Source organism: Scyliorhinus torazame, chromosome 22 (genome assembly GCF_047496885.1).
Source record: "Scyliorhinus torazame isolate Kashiwa2021f chromosome 22, sScyTor2.1, whole genome shotgun sequence".
Taxonomy (NCBI): domain Eukaryota; kingdom Metazoa; phylum Chordata; class Chondrichthyes; order Carcharhiniformes; family Scyliorhinidae; genus Scyliorhinus; species Scyliorhinus torazame.
In genome coordinates, this window is record NC_092728.1 from 105,727,284 (window position 1) to 105,752,871 (window position 25,588).

General features: G+C 46.7%; 1 protein-coding gene across 1 annotated transcript in view; it reads left to right on the plus strand.

Moving 5' to 3' along the window:
* tbc1d13 (TBC1 domain family, member 13) overlaps positions 1 to 25,588 on the plus strand; it is a 61,289-nt gene that overhangs the window by 22,319 nt on the left and 13,382 nt on the right. Inside the window, exons 6-9 of the mRNA XM_072488846.1 lie at positions 5,565 to 5,766; positions 6,344 to 6,507; positions 9,904 to 10,064; positions 13,742 to 13,799. Coding sequence (XP_072344947.1) covers positions 5,565 to 5,766; positions 6,344 to 6,507; positions 9,904 to 10,064; positions 13,742 to 13,799 — 585 coding nt within the window. The remainder of the gene's footprint in view (positions 1 to 5,564; positions 5,767 to 6,343; positions 6,508 to 9,903; positions 10,065 to 13,741; positions 13,800 to 25,588) is intronic.

Consider the following 25,588-nt stretch of genomic DNA (forward strand, 5'->3'; position numbering starts at 1 on the left):
ACTGTCCATGGAGAGTTTGCACATTCTCCCTGTGTTTGCTTGGGTTTCACCCCCACATCCCAAAGATGTGCAGGGTAGGTGGATTGGCCACGCTAAATTGCCCCTTCATTGGAAAAAATGAATTGGGTACTGTAAATTCAAAAATGTTTTAAAAAATTATTCCCATTATTCATTAATGACTTGGGCAATGGCATAGAAAGTCATATATCCAAATTTGCTGCTGATACAAAGTTAGGTGGCATTGTAGACCGCCTGAATGATAGAATAAAATTACAAGGAGATATTGACAGACTAGGTGAATGGACAAAATTGTGGCAGATGGAATTAAAAGTAAGCAAGTGTGAGGTTATCCATTTTGGACCAAAATAAGATAGAGCAGGGCACTTTCTAATTGGGAAGAGGTTAGGCACAGTGGATGTCCAAAGAGACTTGGGAGTTCATGTGCATAGATACTTAATACCACGAACTAGTGCAGAAAAATAATCAAAAAGGCTTCTGGAATGCTAGCCTTTATATCTAGAAGGTTGGAATATAAAGACACAGGGATATGCTGCAGCTATATAAACTCCATTTGTACTGCAAGCAATTCTGGGCACCACAACTTGGGAAGGATATTTTGGCCTTTGAGGGAGTGCAGCATAGGTTTACAAAAATGATATGGTGCTTTGTGGGCAGCACGGTAGCACAGTGGTTAGCACTGTGGCCTCACAGCACCAGGGTCCCAGTTTCGATTCCCCGCTGAGTCACTGTCTGTGGGAAGTCTGCACGTTCTCCCCGTGTCTGCGTGGGTTTCCTCCGGGTGCTCCGGTTTCCTCCCACAGTCCAAAGACGTGCGGGTTAGGTGGATTGGCCATGATAAATTGCCCTTAGTGACCAAAAAGGGGAGATGGGGTTATTGGGTTACGGGGATAGGGTGGAAGTGAGTGCTTAAGTGGGTCGGTTCTGACTCGATGGGCCGAATGGCCTCCTGCACTGTATGTTCTATGATATGTGGACTACGGTGGTTAAGTTCTGAGGAGAGATTATACAAATTAGGCCTGTTTTCCCTCGAATTTAGAAGGTTAAGTGGTGATCTGAGTGTTTACGATATTAACAAGGAATGACTGGATGGATGAAGATGGAACTATTTCAACTGGTTGGAGATTAAAACTAGGGAGCATAGTCTTAAAAAAAGATGTTTGGAAGCACTTCTTCCCTCAAAGGATAGTAGAGGTTTTAGGTTTGGAACTCTCCCACAAACGAGAGAACAATTGTTAAATTTAAATCCAAGCTGGATTTTTTGTTAAACAAAGATATTGAGGGGTACGGGCCAAAGGCAGGTATATGGGGTTAGGCCACAGATCAGCCATGATCTCATTAAAAGGAGGGATAGGCTCGAGGGGCTGAATGGTTGTTCGTGTGGCATCTTATTAAACCAGGTACAGCACATCTGCAGGTCCCCGCTTTCCACCTTGTTACTTCCTTGAAGAATTCTAATAAACTAATCAAACACCCATTTTATTTCCACAAAACCTTGTTGACACTCTAGGTGATGATTTTCTTAATATCCTGGTCAGGTTTCTCCGGTCCCCCAGGCGTGTGTATCTCGGCGCCACGCCACTCGCTGGTGGTAGAATTCTCGTCCTACCATTTGTCAATGGGATTGACCATTGAAGTCACCCCAGGCCGCCGAGAGTCCTTTTTGTATATAAAAAAAAATTTAGAGTAGCTAATTACTTTTCTTTTCCAATTAAGGGGCAATTTATCATGCCCAATCCACCTAACCTGCACATCTTTGGGTTGTGGGGGTGAGACCCACGCAGACACGGGGAGAATGTGCAAACTCCACATGGACAGTAAGCCGGGGCCAGGATCGAACCCGGGCCCTCGGAAGCAAGAGGCAGCAGTGCTAACCACCGTGCCACCCCATCCCTCCGTTTCTTTTAAATAGAGGAGTTCCATTAGTGACTTTTCAGTCTCCTGGGACACACCAGAATCTAGGGAATTTTGGATGATCGCGACAAAGGCATTGGCTGTCTGTGCCGCCACTTCTTGTAAGACCCGATGAATGCAGTCCAACAGGCCCAGGGACCTGTCAACCTTTAGCTCTGCTAGTTTTCCCAGTACCTTTTTCCATAGTGATCTTGAATATTTCTGGTTTCTCCCTCTCTTTTACCACTTGATTTTCAAGTATTCTTGGTAATTTTGTATCTTCTCCAATGAAGACAGTCAAATATGCTTAACGCTTCTGCAAGTTCCTTGTTTGCTATTGTGAACTTTCTGGCCACACCCTGTGAGGGACTTGCACTCACTTTAGTTACTCCTTTTCCTTTCTAAATGCTTAGAGAAACTCTTTTATTTCCAGCTCGCTTACTCTCGTACTCTAATTTCTCCTCTCAATTATTTTAGTCATTCTTTGCTGATTTCTAATATCTGTCCAATCTTCTGACCTATCACTAATCTTCATAGTATTATACACTATTTCTTTCAATTTGATATTATAATTAACTTAGCTGAGGATGGTGTACCCTTCTCCTAGTGGTGAGAGTTATGAAATACTTCATTAGCATCGCTAATGTCCTACCTTTAAACCTATTTACCCAGTTTATTTTTGTCAATTGCACCCCCCCCCCCATGGATCCAATAGACACTTTGCGTCTATCCCTCCCTTAAGCTGAGCAACCGGGTAGCACAGTGGTTAGCACTGCTGCCTTACGGCTCCGAGGACCCAGGTTCAATCATGGCCCCGGGTCACTGGCCGTGTGGAGTTTGCTCATTATCTCAGTGTCTGTGTGGGTCTCACCCCCACAACCCAAAAAGATGTGCTGGGTAGGTGAATTTGCCATGCTAAATTGCCCCTTAATTGGGGAAAAAAGAATTGGGTGCTCTAATTTATGATTCTTTTTGAAAGGTAAAAAATCTCTCCCTCAAACTGAGTGCAAAATTCAACCATGTTATGATCACTGCTACCTAGAAGCTCCTTTACTATAAGGTCACTAATTAACCCTGCTTTGCTGTACTTTGCCAGGTGTAAAACATCTGCTATCTGGCTCTAGAAAGTGCTGTTTTAAGAAATTGTCCCCAAAACCCACCACAAACCCATTTTTCAGGCTACCTTTGCCAATCTGATTTGTCCAATCTACATGTAGATTAAAATTGCCTGTGATTTATTGCCACATCTTCACCACTCGTTGTTTCGTCCTGTATACCTGTTCTACAGGCTGGTTCAGCTCAGTGGGCTAGACAGCTGGTTTGTGATGCAGAACTAGGCCAGCTGCGCGAGTTCTATTCCCATACCAGCTTACCCGAACAGGCGCCGGAATGTGGCGACTAGGGGTTTTTCACAGTACCTTCATCATACTTGTGACAGTAAAAGGTTATTATTATTAGTTACTGTTAGGCTTTACTCGATCAGCTTATCTCTTCGCCTTCTCTTTTCTATAGAAAACAGCCTCTCGTTCTTTCCCATTAAACATATTTTCTCAGTAGGGTGGCATGTGGCGCAGTGGTTAGCACTGGGACTGCGGCGCTGAGGTCCCGGGTTCGAATCCTGGCCCTGGGTCACTGTCTGTGTGGAGTTTGCACATTCTTCCCATGTCTGTGTGGGTTTCACCCCCACAACCCAAAAGATGTGCAGGTTAGGTGGATTGGCCACACTAAATTGCCCCTGAATTGGGGGAAAAAATAATTGGGTGCTCTAAATTTTTTTTTTTTTTTTTTTTTAAACATATTTTCTCAGTTTTTAGGTGCAAATCTTATTTGTGCCTTCACCATAAGGCATAGGAACAGAAGCTGTCCATTTAGCCCATTGTGTCTGCTTCACCATTCAATTAGACCACGACTGATCTGATATAATCCTCAACTCCACTTTCCTGCCTTATCCCCATAACCCTTGATTCCCTTGCTGATTGAAAATCTGTCCATCTCAACATTGAATATAACGACTCAGCCTCTACAGCTCTCTGTGGTAACGCATTCCACAGATTCACTATTCGCGGAGAGAAGAAATTTCTCCTCTTGGTACTCCATGTGGTGTAACCAAGGTTCGGAACAAGTTTAACATAATTTCTGAGCTTTTCAATTTTATCCCTCCAGCAATGTACTTTGTTTTCTCTTTGTGGCTTTACCTGTAGTGATTTTGTGTATCTGTATCTCCAGGCCCCTCTGATCCTTTACTGCTCATTATTCTGATCAGAAAGCATCATCTTGCACATTTTTATGTTGGCATATATTGATTTTTACATAACTGTTGTTCGGGAATGGAGAGAGTTTTAAGTAATATTTGTTATGTGTGTATTAGAAATAAGGCATAACTTTTAAGTTAAGTTTAATTTTGTGATTCTGTATTTGAATGGGTTAATAACTTCAGTTTGGTTCAGATGCTTGCATGTTCATGAGGGTTTACTGTGTGAAAGCAAAAAGGGTTTAAAGAAAAAGGCTGTTGCTTAACAACCAGGTGCCACCCTGGGGCAGAAAGAACTTTTTAGTTTGTCAGCTGGAGCCAGGCGAAGCTCAATACAGGATAAAGCTGCGGAGAGCAGATGTCCCAAAAAATAGGCAATGGGGACAAAAGAATGTCTCGGGAACACAGTCACGTTAAAGGAACAAAGAAAGTTGAACAAGGTCCTATCCTATTTGGTGAGGTTAAGGTAAAAAGTGGAGAACATGCTCTGAGTTAAAGAAGTAGCTGCCAGAACAGGATTTAAAGTTGGCTAGGCGAGAAGCCAGACATCGAGGTAAATCAAAAGTTTAATGACACCTTATTACAGCCCGTGAAGCAGTGGTGTTCTGTTGGCGTGGCTGGGTGCCTGACCGATTGTGCGGAAGCTTAAATGCACAGGGCGATCCAAGGCAGGGGAATACTGAAAGGAGAGATTGGAATCTTGGTAAAGGCACCCGAGAGAAAGTGCTGTTTGGGAGAAGATTCCAAGTGTGTTCTTCCACAGTGGAGCTTTGGAAACACAGTCAGATTCCAGTGGGACCAGTGACTGTGTGATAAGGGGGTTTGATGAGAAATCCACAAACTGTTTTGGGTGGCACTTGTCACTTGGTTACAGAGTGTGGTGTATCTGACCACCGTTACCCTGTTGATTTACGTGGACTGTGTACTGAGAACATTAGACTTGTGTTATCCTTGCAAATCTGTGTATATCTCTAAAGATCTCACTGGGGTATTCTATTTAGTCTTCTCTTGTTTAATAAATGTTCTTTTGCTAAAGGTAATCAGCAGTCCTGTGACTGTTCATCCACATCTCTGAACAAAAGAGTCTCTGAACAAAGAATAAAAGTTGGGATCTATCGAGCTTGGTTCCACTCTGGCTCTTCAGTGTCTAGTTGTAACACCAGCTGAGATCGTAAAACTGAGCCGTCTTCATTTGTATTAAAACAATGTAAAATGTACCTGTATTCTCACATTGAGCACATTTGTCTAAAAATATTCCGTCTGATATTAGTTGGGACTTCTGCTGCTTTGTCAGAGTTTGCAGGCGATGCACCTATTCTACACTTTTGTTTTGTGAAATATATCGGCAGATTCGAATTTTCACTTCCGCTGATTCCCTTATTTTCCTCTCTCTTTATGATAGGTTTCTTCCCCTCGCAAAACTACCTCAGCCAATGAATATGAAGTGCTTCCCAATGGCTGCGAGGCTCACTGGGAGGTGGTGGAGAGAATCCTGTTCATCTATGCCAAGCTGAATCCGGGGATTGCTTATGTTCAGGGCATGAATGAGATTGTGGGGCCAGTTTACTATACCTTTGCGACAGACCCTAACACTGAGTGGAAAGGTAAGATCCTGTGTCATGGAATGAAAAACTCTCAACTCCAGTAGCTCAGTGCTAACCACGGTGGCGCAGTGGTTAGCGCTGCTTCCTCACGGCACCGAGGTCCCAGGTTCGATCCTGGCTCTGGGTCACTGTCCGTGTGGAGTTTGCACATTCTCGCCGTGTTTGCATGGGTTTCGCCCCCCACAACCCAAAGATGTGCAGGGTAGGTGGATTGGCCACGCTAAATTGCCGCTTAATTGGAAAAAATGAATTGAGTACTCTAAATTTATTTTAAAAGACTCCTTGAATGATGTAGAATTCACTTTCTTCCTTTTTCTCCCTCTCCCCGCCCCCCCCCCCCCCCCCCCGGCGTTTCTCTTTCTCCCCTCCACCCCATCTCTCTTCTTCCCTCCCCCACTTTATCTCTTCCTCTCCCCTTGACATGGAGGTAAATCTTAACGGTTTCCCCATTCCATTGTTGATATGGACGGGGTGCTTGATATTTTAGAACATTTGTTTCTGTTGGGAATGTGTGGGGTTGTGGAAGGAGCAGCATCACTCTTCCTAAATATATATTTTGTTTCTCTGAATTATGTAGAGCATGCGGAGGCTGACACCTTTTTCTGCTTCACCAACCTGATGTCAGAAATCAGGGACAATTTCATAAAGAGTCTGGATGACTCACAGTGCGGGATCAGTTATAAAATGGAAAAGGTTTATTCAACACTGAAGGAGAAAGACATGGACCTTTATCTTAAACTGGTAAGGAACTGTGCATCAGAAGGAGGTCGAACACTGGGGAGTGCTGCAAGTCCCACTCGCCCATTCGCCCCCCCCCCCCCCCCCCCCCACCCACCCCCTTGAGCTCACCAACCCCCAGATTGTCAGCACTCTGAAATTCTCATTCTTGTTTTCAGTTCTCTCCATGGCCTCGCCGCCTCCCTCTCTCCGTAAACTCCTCCAGCAACACAGCTCTCAGATTCTGTGTTCCGATCTTACACATCCCCAATCTTAATGGCTCTGTCATTGGCGAGTGTGCCTTCAGCTGCCTTGGCCCGTAGCTCTGGAATTCCCTCCGTAAACCCTTCCCTGCCCCTTTAAGATGCTGCTTTAAAATGTATCTCTGAGAATTTACAGTGCAGAAGGAAGCCACTTGGCCAAGGAGTCTGCACCGGCCCTTGGAAAGAGCACCCTACTTGAGCTGACACCTCCACCCTATCCCAGTAACCCCATAACCTTTTTTGGACACTAAAGGCAATTTAGCATGGCCAATCCACCTAACCTGCACATCTTTGGACTGTGGGAGGAAACCTGAGCACCCGGAGGAAACCCACGCACACACGGGGAGTACGTACAGACTCTGCACAGACAGTGACCCAAGCCGGGAATCGAACCTGGGATCCTGGAGCTGTGAAGCAATAGTGCTAACCACTGTGCTACCGTACTGCCCCCACTGTGTTGTATCTTGTTGACCCAAGTGTTGTAACCTCGCTGTATGTGGCTCAGTGTCAGATTTTGCTTGATATCCTGTCCCCTGAAACAGCTTGGAATGTCTTGCCATGTTGGAGGGGCTATATGAATGCAGGTTTTTGTTATAAGGCAGTAAAAAAATACAACCTCCATTAATCTGTTGACAATTATCACAAATTGAACACAGATTTTGGGGGAGGGAGTTCCAAATATTCGCAACACTCGGCGAGAGAAAAATCCTTTTTCATCTCCGTCTTAAATGAAGGACCCATTCTTTTTTAGTTTTTCCAATTGAGGGGCAATTTAGCGTGGCCAATCCACTTACCCTGCACATCTTTTGGGTTGTGGGGGTGAGGCCCATGCAGACACTGGGAGAATGTGCAAACTCCACATGGACAGTGACCCAGAGCAGGGATCGAACCCAGGTCCTCTATGCCATGAGGCAGCAGTGCTAAGCACTGCACCACCATGCCACCTTGAAGGATCCTTTTTCTTTTTTAAACGTTGTCCCCCTAGTTCACGACTCTCCCACAAGGGGAAACATCCTCTCAGCATTCATCTTGCCAAGTGCCCTCAGGATCATATAGATTCCAATATGATCACCTCTCCGATCTTCTAAACCCCGGTGGATAGAGGCTCAGCTTGTTTATCATTTGTCCATAGGATAACGCTCCCCACTACCCAGACATCAGTCAAGTGAACCATGTCTGATCTGCTTCTGACACATTTGTCCTTTCTTAATTAAAGGGACCAAATCTGTGCTCTTATATGGTCTCACCAAAGCCATCTATTGGCAGTGATTTGCAATTACGTGGCAACCAACATGAGGAAATTGAATGAGAAATTTAACATTGGGGAAAGATTGACACCAGTGTTCCCAAAAATAGAGACAACAGTAAATAAAGGATAGAAAATAGTTGTGCCACCTATTCCTTCTAAAACTGCCTTGTCTAACTTAGTGGTTAGTTTTTTTTAAAAAAAGGGAAATCGCCATAATACCAGATGACAATAGGCTTCCCCCAGGGAGAGCTGACTGGTGGTCATTTAACCTGAGGGTTACCACACCTTGAGTGAGAGGCAAGGTTGAGAAGGTGGGACCTTCATGGACAGCCTCCGCGGGGATTGAACCTGCGCTCTTGGCCTTGCTCTGTATCACAAGCCAGCTGTCCGACCACCTGAGCTAAACCGGCTAAACTGTCCGTAACAACTCTCGGGTGTAGCTTGCATTTATGTAGCGCCTTTAATATAGGAAACCATCCCAAGGTGCTCCACCACAACGTAATCTGACAACCAACAGATTCAAAGAATTAAACATTAGTTTGGTGACCATAAGCTTGATCAAAGAGCTGTCTTTAAGGAACCACTTGGAGGGAATTCTAGGTTTGGGTGCCAAGAAAGCTGAAGACACAAGTCACTGGGAGGACCTGGGGTCGACACAATAGACCAGAATTGAAAGGTGCAAAGATCTGTGGGCTGTGATGCTGGAGGAGCTTTAGTGATGGGAAGAGATGAGGTCGTGGAGGAATTTGAACATAAGAATTTTCAAACAAAGTTACTTAAGGACTGCAATCATTGTAGGTCAGTGAGCAGAGGAATAGAATTTGATACAAGTTAGGATCCAGGTAACAGAGTTTTATATGAAGTTCAGTTTATACATAGGGGGGGGAAAGAAAAAGGATTGGTTAATAGAACATTGGAGCAGTTGAGTCTAAAGATGAGACCAGCATGGGTGAGGGTTTAAACAGCAGATGGGCTGAAGAAGGGTCGAGATGGGTGAGAGTAAGGAAGCAGAAGGTGACCATTTTAGATATTTTATGTGCAAAAGTCAATTGAGCAAGTTGACTGTGCAATGGTTTTCAAATGCTGACCTGAAGGATTTGGGTGGGGCGGACATAGAGAAGGTGCCGGATAAAAGCAAATTACTGCAGATGCTGGAATCTGAAATGAAAGAGAAAATGCTGGAAAATCTCAGCAGGTCTGGCTGCATCTGTAGGGAGAGAAAAGAGCTAACGTTTCGAGTCCAATGACTTTGTCAAAGCTTGAGATTTTCCAGCATTTTCTCTTTCGTTAGCGAAGATGCCTCCACTTGTGGAGGAGCCCACAACTAAACAAAATGAATGTACGGTGGTTATTAATCCAGGAAGGGATTCGGGACGAATTTATTCCATCAGTGTGGCTGCTTGCTGCCACATAGGGTGGCACGGTAGTACAGTGGTTAGCACTGTTGCTTCACAGTACCAGGATCCCAGGTTCGATTCCCGGCCTGGGTCACTGTCTGTGCGGAGTCTGCACGTTCTCCCCGTGTCTGCGTGGGTTTCCTCCGGGTGCTCCGGTTTCCTCCCACAAGTCCCGAAAGACTTGCTGTTTGGTGAATTGGACATTCTGAATTCTCCCTCCTTGTACCCGAACAGGCGCCGGAATGTGGTGATAAGGGGCTTTTCACAGTAACTTCACTGCAGTGTTAATGGAAGTCTACTTGTGACAATAATAAAGATGATTATTATGGAGTCGTTGAGGCGTTTCATTTGTTTATATAGGGAAAGGCAATGGAAGATATCTCAATGGTGTTAGATTAAGTTGGGTGGGAACAGCATGGACCAATGGGCTGAATTGCCTGTTGCTATTTCATTGAATAATTCAGGCTGGGTGCCTTGTGACTGATGTGCGTCTGTACGTTTTATGCTTCAGCAAGAGCAGAACATCAAGCCACAGTTTTTCGCCTTCCGCTGGCTCACGTTATTGTTGTCCCAGGAGTTCCTCCTTCCTGATGTCATCCGAATCTGGGATTCCCTCTTTTCAGACATCGGCAGGTTCGATTTCCTCATCCTGGTCTGCTGCGCCATGCTGATGTAAGTCCGAAACCTCATGGATTTTCGGTTGTTGGTGAAAGATCTTTCAAAAGGTGCAGTTCTTCCTTTTCTAACCAGAGGACGACCAATGTTTGTTTGAGGGGAGTGCTGCCAGGGCTGTCTGTTAATCAAATTCATCAGTGTTGTGTCATGGGCACATTAAAGCTATTTTCCCAAGGTCGTCTGTCAACAATGTGTGTAGGTGTGTGTGTGAGCGTACGTACCCTTAGAGTGAGTACTTCAATTTAACAACTAACTCGGCATCAAAACCAAGGAAACGGTCAGTTCATTTCACTCTCTCGCCCTGAAAGTTACTAACACGCGCCGTTTACATCTTTGAAGTTGAGCTGTTGCATTGTCCGAAGTGCAGCTTTTGAAGTTGTTTGACCGTCTCTGCGGCTGTGACGGCTCCTGTTGTTGAATTGCTGGAGCTTGCTTTAACAGATGAGCTTAGTTGTGGAATCAGGGTTTAGAGGGAGGAGTGAAGGTTCCTTCTGATTCGGCAGACCTGGCATTTTCAAACAGCCTGGTTATTGACAGAGGCCATGGCTGTTTCTTCAAGGTGGTTCTCTGTGGCTATGCCACTTCCTGCCCCACTTGGGCCTTTTTGCAGGTAAGGCAAGACGGCTACCATTGTCATGTGACCTGTGCAAAAAATGCTGAGTCACTTCCCGTATTCCATTACACGGATCCAAAATCTCTTTGCCCCCTGTGGCAATCAAACCGGTTGAGATTGGTCACATTTAGTGGCTTGTCAGTTGGTGTCTTTGTGTTTTGCGGAAATGCCATCTGGTCAATGAGTTTCTGTTTGCTCTTTTGGGACACTCATTGAATTTCAAATGTGTATATATATCTGAGGATGTCTCCTCTTTGGCTGAAGGGGTTCCAGCCCGAATCCACAAGAAGACAGTCAGGTCTTTAAATTCAGTCAAAAGTTGACCAAATTTGATCTTCAAAACAGTGTTTCTAGAAGTTTATGTCAGAACTGCGCACAGCAACTTGGTTGACCTGTTTAATCCCAAGTCCCACATGTCACCTGCCCCATTAGGACCGATATTGTTGGGTGCCATTAATTGAAAACCGTTAAAAGGTATTTCCTCTATAATCAGCAGAGAATTTGTTATTTTCAGGTGTTGACTCAAACTGCACATCTGATTGGGTTTTTTTTTGAGGATTTTACGTCTGAAAGATTCTCTTTCGAAAGAAGATGGAAGCATTTTGTTAGCCTTGGACACCAAAGTTTTATTGTTTCATCTTTATTAGATTTGGCCAATTTTGAAAAGGGTTCACCCAGGCAGAGTGGATTTGAGCATGGTCGGGCATCCATTAGATTCAGCTTCAGCTGATACACCATGCACTTCAGAGATTGTGCTAAAAACCCAGCATCACAGCCTCGACACGTCAATGAGTTCTCTACCCACCCCCCTCAACTCCCTTATTCTTCTCTTGCAGACTAATTATGAGGTGGAGATGACCGCGTTGGACTGGGGTTGGCACAGTAAGAAGTCTTCCAACAGCAGGTTAAAGTCCAAACAAACCGTTTTTTCTTTTTTTTTTTAAATTTGAGTACCCAATTATTTTTTTTCAATTACGGGGCTGGTTTAGCACAGTGGGCTAAACAGCTGGCTTGTAATGCAGAACAAGGCCAGCAGTGCGGGTTCAATTCCCGTACCGGCCTCCCCGAACAGGCGCCGGAATGTGGCGACTAGGGGCTTTTCACAGTAACTTCATTGAAGCCTACTTGTGACAATAAGCTATTATTATTATTATTATTATTATTATTTAGCGTGGCCAATCCACCTACCCTGCACATCGTGGGGTTGTGGGGGCGCAACCCACAGGGAGAATGTGCAAACTCCACACGGACAGTGGCCCAGAGCCGGGATTTAAACCCGGATTCTCCGCGCCGTAGCCTCAGTGCTAACCACTGCGCGGCCGTGCTGCCCTGATTCCAAACAAACATGTTGGATTTTAACCTGCTGTTGTAAGACTTCTTACTGAGACTCCTTATTGGCACCTTCTTACCATGAAGCCACAATTGATCCAACAACTGTTAAGACTTTCTACTGCAATTCATTTACTCAGCTGTTGCTGCGTCAACAAAATTGACCCTTCTCCTTCCATGTTTCGTCACAATTGTGACCGATGCAATAGTGCGTGTTGTTCTAAAGCTGCATTCCAATGGAAGACTTAACGCTGATGCATTCTTGGAGTGATAGGAGCTGGCGCACAATATTTGAAGTGATTTCTTTTTCTGTATGAAATGAGGGTAGAATGTGGAGACAGCAAAGTGTAAATGGTCCTGGGCATAAAGACCGATCTTTGAAAGGTTCAAACTTCCTATATTTGTGGTTTGCTTGGAACTGCTCAATTCATTTAGTTTACTTTGAATCCCAGCCCCGGCCTTTTCAATCTGTAGAACCGGTGGTGAATACATTTATTATGTCAAAACTATTTAATAAGGGATAATTGACAGTGGTGTAGTGCTGATGTCACTGGGTGAGTAATCCAGAGGCCCAGGCTAATGCTCTGGGGACATGGGTTCAATTCCCACCAGGGCAGCTTGTGCAATTTAAATTCAATGAATAAACTCGGGAATTAAACAGAAAATCCAAGTCTCTGCGCTAATGAAGCCGTTGTCAATTGTCGTTAAAATCCATGTGGTTCACTAATGTCCTTTAGAACAATACAGCACAGGAACAGGCCCTTCGGCCCTCCAAGCCTGTACCGGTCATGATACCAACCGTTTTATAAATTTAGAGTACCCAATTATTTTTATTTCCAATTAAGGGGCAATTTAGCGTGGCCAATCCACCTAGCCTGCACATCTTTGGGTTGTGGGCGTGAGACCCACGCAAACACTGGGAGAATGTGCAAACTCCACATGGGACAGTGGCCCAGGGCCGGGATTCGAACCCAGGTCCTCAGCGCCGCAGTCCCAGTGCTAACCACTGTGCCACATGCCGCCCCATACCAACCTTCGCCAAAACCCTCGGCTCTACCTTGTGCCGTATCCCTCTATACCCATCCTATCCATGTGATTGTCAAGATGCCTTTTGAGTGCTGTTAATGTATCTGCTCCCACAACCTCCCCTGACAACGCGCTCCAGGCACTCGCCACCCTCTGTGTAAAAAAAACCTGCCTCACACATCTCCTCTCAACTTTGCCCCACGGACCTTAAACCTATGCCCCCTGGTGACTGCCCCTCCACCCTGGGAAAGAGTGCCTGTCCATCCACTCTATCCATACCCCTCATAATCTTGTAGCCCTCTATCAGGTCACCCCTCAACCTCGGTCATTCTAATGAAAACAGTCCGAGTCTATTCAGCCTCTCCACATAGCTAACACCCTCCAGACCAGGCAACATCCTGGTAAACCTCCTCCGCACCCTCTCCAAAGCTTCCTCATCCTTCTGGTAGTGTGGCTTTCCTATAGGGAAGGAAATCTGCCGTCCTTACCCAATCTGGACTACATGTGACTCCAGACCCACGGCAATGTGGTTAACTCCATTACAGCGGGAAGTGCAGTTCAAGGGCAATTAAGATGGGCAGCCAATGCTGACCTTGCCAGTGACATCCGCAAAGGAAAAGTTTGAGTGTTATCAAGAGCACGTCAGGGCAAGATTTTCTTTAAGTGATTATCGCTCATTAATGTCAACGATCTGTTTTTCTTCTAGTTTGATTCGGGATCAGCTGCTTGCTGGAGACTTCACTATAAACATGAGGTTGCTGCAGGTGAGGCAATTACCTCCTATGAAAAATATAATGAAATTCTAAAATTGCTTTGAGGCTCTCTAGATTTTCTGTGTTGCAGCAAAAGTAAGCTCTCAGCCAGACTGTATCCTGCCGCAGTTGTCACATTTTCACACCACTCTCTGAAAGAACAGCGTGACGAATCTGCCGGCTAGTTAACAGCTAGTTAAGAGTTGTGATCTAACTGCTCAATCTATGGCCATGACCATTTATTTATACCATCTATCTGATTTTGGTAGGAGAGGGGGTAGAACATGGGGGATGGGGGGTCTGCTCTCCCGTAGCCCATAAGATGAGGGGGTGGTGTCATCCCCCCTCCCCTTCGAGAATCCTCCTGGATGTCAACTCCGAGCTGCATATATGGTCTTCCCTTGCAGACTGTCGGGGGTTGGGTTTGAACTCCTGCACCTTCTCCCTTGGGTGAAGTAATGCTATCACTGAGCTAAAAGCTTATTTTGCTCCTTGGTGTGGAAGGTATGAACCACTTTTTTTTTTTTTGTGCAACTTCATACACAGCTGCAGCTGGCCTTGGTCCTGACCTTAGTGGCAGAGTTAACTGCAAAGCTTAGAAACTAACCTGCAGAGAGGAGTTTCTTTTCTTTTATAAATTTAGAGTACCCAACGCTCTTTTTTTTTTTTTTTTTTTTTTCCCCCAATTAAGGGGCAATTTAGTGTGACCAATCCACCTGCCCTGCACATCTTTTGGATTTTGGGGGTGAGACCCATGCAAACACTGGGAATATGCAAACTCCACATGGACAGTGACCCGGGGCCAGGATCAAACTCGGCGCCGTGAGGCAGCAGTGCTAACCACTGTGCCGCCCTTGCAGACGGGAGTTTCTACAACTGGCAGGAATCTGCTGCTTCCAGGCCAGAGCACCACAAGAGCTATCCTCACTATTCTTTGTGCGCTAGTCCCCAAACTGTGGGGACACTGCAACAGCAGAAAGGCTGCAATTCAATGTCGTCACAGCACCTTTAAATTCAATGGTAACTTTTCAAATGGCAATTGGATCAGGATTTGAAAGGGAAATATTTTGAGGGCTATGATGAAAGAGGGAATACTGGGACTAAATGGCTAGCTCGGCATGGGTGTTGCACATTCACTGCAACGTTATTGATGAGGCATTTGTTTCCTGTTACTGTCGCTACTGCACAGACTTCCTCTTGTCTGTAGCTGGTACAGTGTCATGTGTTGGCAGATATACCTACCCCTGGGTGGAGGTGGCCCTGCTAGTGCCTCCCGGTTCCCCATAGAAAGTCCCCCACTCGCTGCTGATGGCGGTGTTCTGTGTAAAACTCGCCCAACTGGGACAGTGGGGTTTAGAGTAAGGTGCAAGGAGACCTGGGTGTCCTCGTACACCAGTCGCTGAAATGAAGCATGCAGGTACAGCAGGGGTAAAGAAGGCAAATGGTACGTTGGCCTTCATAGTGAAAGGATTTGAGTACAGGAGCAGGGATGTCTTGCTGCAAAGTTACCATTAAATCTGCGTCAAGTGCCCTTCCGGTGCTGTGACAACACTGAATTAGATCATAGATCATAGAATTTACAGGGCAGAAGGAGGCCATTCGGCCCATTGAGTCTGCACTGGCTCTTGGAAAGAGCACCCTACCCAAGGTCAACACTTCCACCCTATCCCCATAACCCAGTAACCCCACCCAACACTAAGGGCAATTTTGGACACGAAGGGCAATTTATCATGGCCAATCCACCGAACCTGCACATCTTTGGACTGTGGGAGGAAACCGGAGCACCCGGAGGAAACCCACGCACGCACGGGGAGGATGTGCAGACTCCGCACAGACCGAGACCCAAGCCGGAATCGAACCTGGGACCCCTGGAGCTGTGAAGCAATTGTGCTATCCACAATGCTACCGTGCTGCATTTCTGCTGCTGTAATGTCTCCACAGTTTGGGGAACGGTAATGAGGATATCCCTTGTGGTGCTCTAGCCTGGGAGCAGTAGGTTCCTTGCAGTTGTCCCCTCTGCAGGTTAGTCTCTGAGTCTTTGCAATTATGAGCCCACACCTGGGGTATTGTGTGCAGTTTTGGTCTCCTTATCGGAGGAAGGATGTTCTTGCGCGAGAGGGAGTGCAGCGAAGGTTTACCAGACTCATTCCTGGGATGGCGGCACTGACGTAAGAGAAGAGATTGAGTCTGTTAGGATTATATTCACTGGAGTGAGTGAGTGAGTGGGGGGGAGGGATCTCGCACAAATCTATAACCGGACCAGACAGGGTAGATACAGGGAGGAGGTTCCCGATGGCTGGCGATTCCAGAACCAGGGGCAACAGTCTGAGGATACAGGATAGACCATTTAGAACTGAGATGAGGAGACATTTCTTCACCCAGAGACTGGTGAGCCTGTGGAATTCGCTGCCACAGAAAACCAGTGAGGCCAAAGCGTTGTTTTCGAGAAGGAGTTAAATGTAGCTCATGGGCTAAAGGGATCAAAATATCTTGGGTCACTGTCTGTGGAGTTTGCATGTTCTGCCTATGTCTGCGTGGGTTTTCTCCGGATGCTCCGGTTTCCTTCCGTGATTCAAAGATGTGCAGGTTAGGGGATTGGCCGTGTTAGAATTGCCCCTTAGTGTCCGAATAGTGTCCAGCGGTTAGGTATGGTTACGGGGCAGGATGGGGGATTGTGCCTCGGTAGGGTGCTCTCTCAGAGAGTCGTTGCAGTCTCAATGGGCTGAATAGCTGCCTCCTGCACTGTAGGGTTTGTATGATATGGGGGAAGGTGGGACACAGACTATTGACTTGGATGATCATGATAAATGGTGGAGCAGGCTCGAAGGGCTGAATGGCCTGCTCCTATTCTGTGTTTCTAACTGAGCCCATCGGTTTTTCAGATGTGCCTGTCCTTCCCTCTAAAACCAGATACTACAGCCATAGGCCTGTCAAATCCATGAGTTGCTGGTTGACAAGGAGCTAGACCAAATAGCTGTTGCAAAGGAACATTGTAGGGTTATAGAACTAGAATCGTGCAACCCGGAAAGAGGTCATTTGGCCCATCCTGTTCATGCTGGCTTTTTGTGAAAGCTATCTTATTAGTCCTACAGCCGTGTAAAATTCTCCTTTTCAAGTACTTGGCCAGTTCCCTTTTGAAAGTTACTATTTAATCTCTTCCACTGCCCTTTCAGGAAGTGCACTATTACTCGCTGCAATTAAAAAAACAAGTCTTTTGGCTTTTTTCCAATTATCGTAAATCTGTAGCTCTGGTTTCTGACCCTCCCGTTAGTGGAAAACAGGTTCTATGATTTTGAACGCCAATCGTATCCTGTCTTCACTGCCTGTCGAGCAATCCAACCTTCTCCTGTCTCTCCATGTGACTGAATATCCTCCTCCCTGGATTCGCTCTGAATCTCCTCCGCACCCTCTCCAAGGCCCGGACATCCTTCCTGTGCCCAGAATTGGACCACTCCAGCTGAAGCCTACCGGTGATTTATAAAGGCTCAACATAACCTGCCTGCTTTTGTACCCTTTCTCTCCTCCTCGAGCCAAGCAATCTGTCTGCTTTTCTTGTTGGAACAACTTTGTCAAATGTTCTGGCACCATCAAAAATTTGTGTCTGTAATATTGGCATTGCTTGAGGTCAGCACCCCTGCCCCTATCCCCACCCCCTCTTTTCATCCAGAGGAGTTTGGGAAAGGACCAGGTGGCACGGTAGCACAGTGGTTAGCACTATGGCTTCACAGCGGCAGGGTCTCTGGTTCGATTCCCGGCTTGGGTCACTGTGTGGGGGTGCGCTTTGGGGCTGGTGGTATGGGGTCGGTTTGTGAGCTGGGTAGAGGGTGCAATCTGCAATGGAATAGTCTTTGGAATTGTACGTGAAAAAAGACCAGGGTTTATCTCATTTGCCCTCCGCCATTTTGGTAGTGGCGCAGTGGTGGTGGATTTGTTGGCTGGACTTGTGCCCTATCACTAGAACATGTGGTGCTGGAGTGCCAACATGTGGCACCTATCTCTCTTTCTTTGCTTCCTTTTACTTGTCCCTTGTCACTGTTTCAAATGCGATTCAGCAAATTCATCGAAATGGGCTATTGAAGCTGTCATTCTTAAATCTACATAATCTTCTAGAAAGACAAAATGTTTAAATGCCAGTCATTGATGCCCGATGGGTGTAGTTGAAGACTGGGTTTGTCCAAGTTCCTGCCGTTAACTTCTCCCGCGAGAGCATTTGGAGGAAGTTGCACATAATTTGATCTCCAGTGGTGCTGATATTTGTGAAGATAGTTTGAGTGCAACCACTGGATGGTGAGCAGTGACGAGATTTCCAACCTACACTGGAGATGTCGAGGGCAGTTTAAATTTGTATAGTTAGGGCAGCACGACGGCACAGTGGTTAGCACTGCGGCCTCACAGCGCCGAGGTCCCAGGTTTGATCCTGGCTCCCGGTCACTGTCCGTGTGGAGTTTGCGCACACTCCCCATGTTTGTGTGGATTTTGCCCCCACAGCCCAAAAGATGTGCAGGGTAGGTGGATTGGCCACGCTAAATTGCCCCTTAATTGGAAAAAAATGAATTGGGTTCTCTTAAATTTATAAAAAGAAATATAGAAACAATTAGTATAGTTGTGCAGCTGTTAAGGGGTAACGGCACTTTGTACAAGAAAGAGCAGCAAAGTAATGGGGGCTCCGAGGAGTGGAGCCGTACTCCTGATTGGAATTCTCAAAATTGCCATCCTGCTAAACTCTCCAGCCCTCGATGGGTGGATAATTAATAAGGGAGCAGCTGCTGAGACACAGGAGAGGCAAAGGAGAGCCAGAAGGATGCTAGTCAAAGTCCTACATTGCCAGAGAGCAAGCTTCAGAACAGATTGGTGTGAAAAGAATATGTTTCTTAGAGATATGAGCAAGGCCAGCATCTGTTGCCTGTCCTCGAAGGTGGTGGTGGAGCTGCTGCCTTGAACTGCTGCAGTCCATGAGCTAGTCAGGGTGGTGGTGTAGTGGTATTGTCACTGGACTAGTAAACCAGAGACCCAGGTTCGAATCCCCCCATGGCAGATGGCGGAATTTGAATTCAATAAAAATCTGCAATTAAAAGTATAATGCTGACCATGAAACTATTGTCGATTGTCGTAAAAACCCACCTGGTTCACTAATGTCCTGTTAGGGAAGGAAATCTGCCGTCCTTACCTGGTCTGGCCTACACGTGACTCTAGACCGACAGCAATGTGACATAAATAAATGCTGACCTAGCCAGCGACGCCCACATCCCATGAACAAAAAAAAACACTGCCGTTTGAGAGGAGGGGAGGGCTCGGTCCAGGCCGAAAGGAGGTGTGGGTGGGTGTGGTGTAGTGGACCCGCTGAGGGGTGTCCCGTGTGAGGCTGGATCTTGGCTTTTTTAATATTTGGAGTTTGAAGAAGCTTAATACTTTAAGAATAACTTAAGGGTAAAACTGGCAGAATAGTTAGTGATTCAAATCGCTTCTGTCGGATGGTTCCCAGCCCAGCACAGTTGTCCAGAGCAAGTCAGCACTTCTGGGAAATTGTTGGGTCAGCCCAATGGGATTCCCCAGCGCATCGTTGGGGGCACCACCTGATTGAGACACTGGGGAATCAGGACATCTATGGGCCAATGTTTATCAGACTGGAGGATTAAAAAAAAAAAAAAACCATTTCATTGAGGTATTTTTTGGTATCATAAAATAATAAAGTAATAAAATTGTTTATTGTCACAAGTAGGCTTCAATGAAGTTACTGTGAAAAGCCCCTAGTCGCCACATTCAGGCGCCTGTTTGGGGAGGCTGGTATGGGAATTGAACCGTGCTGCTGGCCTGTTTGGTCTGCTTTAAAAGCCAGCGATTTAGCACTGTGTGCTAAACCAGCCCCTATAACAACAAAACAAACATTGTACATGAAACTATAAATATAGTGCAAAAGCCGTCTCCCTCCCTTACAGGCTCCACCTTAGTTAACCCCCTACACTAAGCTAAACGAAGCCCCCCCCCCTTTCTGCTGACAATTAATTTTCCCGCAAAGAAGTCGACGAACAGCTGCCACCTCCGGGCTGACCCTCAAGACGAACTTGATTTTCTCCAAACAGAGAAAACTAGCCATGTCCGATAGCCAGTACTCCGACTTCGGGGGCTTTGAGTCCCGCCAGGCTAATAGTATCCGTCTCCATGCTAATAGTATCTGTGTCCGGGCTACCAGGGAAGCAAAGGCCAGAACGTCTGCCTCTTTCTCCTCCTGGATTCCTGGGTCTTCCGACACCCTGAAAATCGCCACCTCTGGACTCCGTGCCACCCTTGTTTTTAACACCGTGGACATGACATCTTTAAACCCCTGCCAAAATCCCCCAAGCTTTGGACATGTCCAGAACATGTGGCCATGGTTCGCTGGTCCTCCCGCACATTTTGCGCACCTGTCTTCCACCCCAAAGAATCAGCTCACCTGGGCTGCTGTCATATGAGCCCGGTGAACGACCTAGAATTGTACCAGGCTGAGCCTGACACATGTATCAGACTGGAGGATTGTGGACAATGGTGTCCCTGAATCGTCAATGCTAGGACCACAGCTTTTTTGATATTTTGTAAATTACTTGGATGTTGGAATATAAGTTGTTTTTTTTTTAATTGATAAGCGATACCAAACTTCGAGATGTGACTGATCGTGCGGATGATCCACGTCGTCTGCAACAGGATATGGGCTGGCAGACAGGCTAACTTTTGGTTGGCTCTTAATTTGTCTCTGTTTAATCACGTTTGCTCAAGAGTCGCCAGGTATCTTTCGACACCACCACAAGGTTCAGAACCGAATGTGCACCCAACTGCAGCTCCTCACAGACCGCATGGTTCGGTTGGAGCAGCAATTGGATGCACTTAGGAGCATGCAGGTGGCGGAAAGCGTCATAGATCGCAGTTATGTAAGTGTGGTCACACCCAAGGTGCAGGCAGAGAAATGGGTGACCACCAGAAAGGGCAGGCAGTCAGTGCAGGAATCCCCTGTGGTTGTCCCCCTCTCGAACAGATATACCCCTTTGGATACTGTCGGGGGGGATAGCCTATCAGGGGAAAACAGCAGCAGCCAGAGCAGTGGCACCACGGCTGGCTCTGATGTTCAGAAGGGAGGGTCAAAGCGCAGAAGAGTAATAGTTATAGGGGACTCTATAGTCAGGGGCACAGACAGGCGCTTCTGTGGACGTGAAAGAGACTCCAGGATGGTATGTTGCCTCCCTGGTGCCAGGGTCCAGGATGTCTCCGAACGGGTAGAGGGAATCCTGAAGGGGGAGGGCAAACAGGCAGAGGTCGTTGTACATATTGGTACTAACGACATAGGCAGGAAGGGGCATGAGGTCCTGCAGCAGGAGTTCAGGGAGCTAGGCAGAAAGTTAAAAGACAGGACCTCGAGGGTTGTAATCTCGGGATTACTCCCTGTGCCACGTGCCAGTGAGGCTAGAAATAGGAAGATAGAGCAGACAAACACGTGGCTAAACAGCTGGTGTAGGAGGGAGGGTTTCTGTTATCTGGACCACTGGGAGCTCTTCCGGGGCAGGTGTGACCTGTATAAGATGGACGGGTTGCATCTAAACCGGAGAGACATAAATATCCTGGCCGCGAGGTTTGCTAGTGTCACACGGGAGGGTTTAAACTAGTATGGCAGGGGGGTGGGCACGGGAGCAATAGGTCAGAAGGTGAGAGCATTGAGGGAGAACTAGGGAATAGGGACAGTGTGGCTCTGAGGCAGCGCAGACGGGGAGAAGTTGCTGAACACAGCGGGTCTGGTGGCCTGAAGTGCATATGTTTTAATGCAAGGAGCATTACGGGTAAGGCAGATGAACTTAGAGCTTGGATTACTACTTGGAACTATGATGTTGTTGCCATTACAGAGACCTGGTTGAGGGAAGGGCAGGATTGGCAGCTAAACGTTCCAGGATTTAGATGTTTCAGGCGGGATAGAGGGGGATGTAAAAGGGGAGGCGGAGTTGCGCTACTTGTTCAGGAGAGTATCACAGCTATACAGCGAGAGGACACCTCAGAGGGCAGTGAGGCTATATGGGTAGAGATCAGGAATAAGAAGGGTGCAGTCACAATGTTGGGGGTATACTACAGGCCTCCCAACAGCCAGCGGGAGATAGAGGAGCAGATAGGTAGACAGATTTTGGAAAAGAGTAAAAACAACAGGGTTGTGGTGATGGGAGACTTCAACTTCCCCAATATTGACTGGGACTCACTTAGTGCCAGGGGCTTAGACGGGGCAGAGTTTGTAAGGAGCATCCAGGAGGGCTTCTTAAAACAATATGTAAACAGTCCAACTAGGGAAGGGGCGGTACTGGACCTGGTATTGGGGAATGAGCCCGGCCAGGTGGTAGATGTTTCAGTAGGGGAGCATTTCGGTAACAGTGACCACAATTCAGTAAGTTTTAAAGTACTGGTGGACAAGGATAAGAGTGGTCCGAGGATGAATGTGCTAAACTGGGGGAAGGCTAATTATAACAATATTAGGCGGGAACTGAAGAACATAGATTGGGGGCGGATGTTTGAGGGCAAATCAACATCTGACATGTGGGAGGCTTTCAAGTGTCAGTTGAAAGGAATACAGGACAGGCATGTTCCTGTGAGGAAGAAAGATAAATACGGCAATTTTCGGGAACCTTGGATGACGAGTGATATTGTAGGCCTCGTCAAAAAGAAAAAGGAGGCATTTGTCAGGGCTAAAAGGCTGGGAACAGACGAAGCCTGTGTGGCATATAAGGAAAGTAGGAAGGAACTTAAGCAAGGAGTCAGGAGGGCTAGAAGGGGTCATGAAAAGTCATTGGCAAATAGGGTTAAGGAAAATCCCAAGGCTTTTTACACTTACATAAAAAGCAAGAGGGTAGCCAGGGAAAGGGTTGGCCCACTGAAGGATAGGCAAGGGAATCTATGTGTGGAGCCAGAGGAAATGGGCGAGGTACTAAATGAATACTTTGCATCAGTATTCACCAAAGAGAAGGAATTGGTAGATGTTGAGTCTGGAGAAGGGGGTGTAGATAGCCTGGGTCACATTGTGATCCAAAAAGACGAGGTGTTGGGTGTCTTAAAAAATATTAAGGTAGATAAGTCCCCAGGGCCGGATGGGATCTACCCCAGAATACTGAAGGAGGCTGGAGAGGAAATTGCTGAGGCCTTGACAGAAATCTTTGGATCCTCGCTGTCTTCAGGGGATGTCCCGGAGGACTGGAGAATAGCCAATGTTGTTCCTCTGTTTAAGAAGGGTGGCAGGGATAATCCCGGGAACTACAGGCCGGTGAGCCTTACTTCAGTGGTAGGGAAATTACTGGAGAGAATTCTTCGAGACAGGATCTACTCCCATTTGGAAGCAAATGGACGTATTAGTGAGAGGCAGCACGGTTTTGTGAAGGGGAGGTCGTGTCTCACTAACTTGATAGAGTTTTTCGAGGAGGTCACTAAGATGATTGATGCAGGTAGGGCAGTAGATGTTGTCTATATGGACTTCAGTAAGGCCTTTGACAAGGTCCCTCATGGTAGACTAGTACAAAAGGTGAAGTCACACGGGATCAGGGGTGAACTGGCAAGGTGGATACAGAACTGGCTAGGCCATAGAAGGCAGAGGGTAGCAATGGAGGGATGCTTTTCTAATTGGAGGGCTGTGACCAGTGGTGTTCCACAGGGATCAGTGCTGGGACCTTTGCTCTTTGTAGTATATATAAATGATTTGGAGGAAAATGTAACTGGTCTGATTAGTAAGTTTGCAGACGACACAAAGGTTGGTGGAATTGCGGATAGCGATGAGGACTGTCTGAGGATACAGCAGGATTTAGATTGTCTGGAGACTTGGGCGGAGAGATGGCAGATGGAGTTTAACCTGGACAAATGTGAGGTAATGCATTTTGGAAGGGCTAATGCAGGTAGGGAATATACAGTGAATGGTAGAACCCTCAAGAGTATTGAAAGTCAAAGAGATCTAGGAGTACAGGTCCACAGATCACTGAAAGGGGCTACACAGGTGGAGAAGGTAGTCAAGAAGGCATACGGCATGCTTGCCTTCATTAGCCGGGGCATTGAGTATAAGAATTGGCAAGTCATGTTGCAGCTGTATAGAACCTTAGTTAGGCCACACTTGGAGTATAGTGTTCAATTCTGGTCGCCACACTACCAGAAGGATGTGGAGGCTTTAGAGAGGGTGCAGAAGAGATTTACCAGAATGTTGCCTGGTATGGAGGGCATAAGCTATGAGGAGCGATTGAATAAACTTGGTTTGTTCTCACTGGAACGAAGGAGGTTGAGGGGCGACCTGATAGAGGTATACAAAATTATGAGTGGCATAGACAGAGTGGATAGTCAGAGGCTTTTCCCCAGGGTAGAGGGGTCAATTACTAGGGGGCATAGGTTTAAGGTGAGAGGGGCAAAGTTTAGAGTAGATGTACGAGGCAAGTTTTTTACGCAGAGGGTAGTGGGTGCCTGGAACTCACTACCGGAGGAGGTAGTGGAGGCAGGGACGATAGGGACATTTAAGGGGCATCTTGACAAATATATGAATAGGATGGGAATAGAAGGATACGGACCCAGGAAGTGTAGAAGATTGTAGTTTAGTCGGGCAGTATGGTCGGCACGGGCTTGGAGGGCCGAAGGGCCTGTTCCTGTGCTGTACATTTCTTTGTTCTTTGTTCTTTGAATACTGATCAATGACTCGATACACCAGATAGTGAGTTCAAAAGCAATGCTCATTTATTTACACACAGTCAAATCTACTCCTGCATAAACTCTACAAACTAAACTACCACTATTACTAAAGCCTTGGGCTGTTTACAGGGCAGTAACTAGGAGCGTCTATCTCGTAGCGTGCGTTGACTTGGGACTTACTTGGTCTGATGCAGCTGCTAGGCAGGTCTCTCGCTTCGCTGACAAAGGAGGAAGATTCTCCCTTGGGGGATACCTTTTATACTGAAAAGGGCTTTGCGCGCTTTTGGGCAGACCTTGAACTTGGCCTCAACTAATTGGGTCTTTCCCAATCATCTGTATCGATTTTCCTCCAATAGAGGGGTGGTTCCATGATCGCTGGGCGTGTCCTGGTGACTGTCTGTCTGCTTCTGGCGCCGGGGAGTCTGCCTTAACATTATGTATGTAAATGTTTCCCTTTTGCCCCTGGAGATGGCTCATTAGGATGTAGATTGTTTGGTAGTTTCTGTCCTGTCTGAGCGTTTAAGGTTCCGATCAACAGACAGAGCTTGCACCTGCTTGTTTCTTAGCTTTGTCCAATTTTCCCTGCATTCTTTGCAAGTGTCCATTTTGTAATGCGGACGTGGCCGTCCCAGGTGGCTACAGGCGGCAGATGGAATTTGATACAGAGAAGTGTGAGGTGATGCATTTTAGCAGAAGGAATGGGGGAAAATGGTTTTACGGCACAGTTCTGAAGAGTATGTGGGACAGAGAGACCTGGAGATGCATGTGCAACATTGAAGGTTCCAGGACATTGAGAGTGTAGATCATAGAATTTACAGTGCAGAAGGAGACCATTTGACCCATCAAGTCTGCACCGGCCCTTGGAAAGAGCACCCTAACCTTTTTGGACACTAAGGGCAATTTAGCACAGCCAATCCACCTAACCTGCACATCTGGGAGGAAACCCATTCTGACACGGGGAGAACGTGCAGACTCTGAACAGCCAGTCACCTGAGGCGGGAATCGAACCTGGGACCCTGGAGCTGTGAAGCAACGGTGCTAACCACTGTGATACCGTGCCGTAGTTGACAAAGATATGAGATCTTGGGCTGCTTACATAGAGGTGGAGCGAACAAAAGCGGGGAGATTCTGCTGAACTTTTT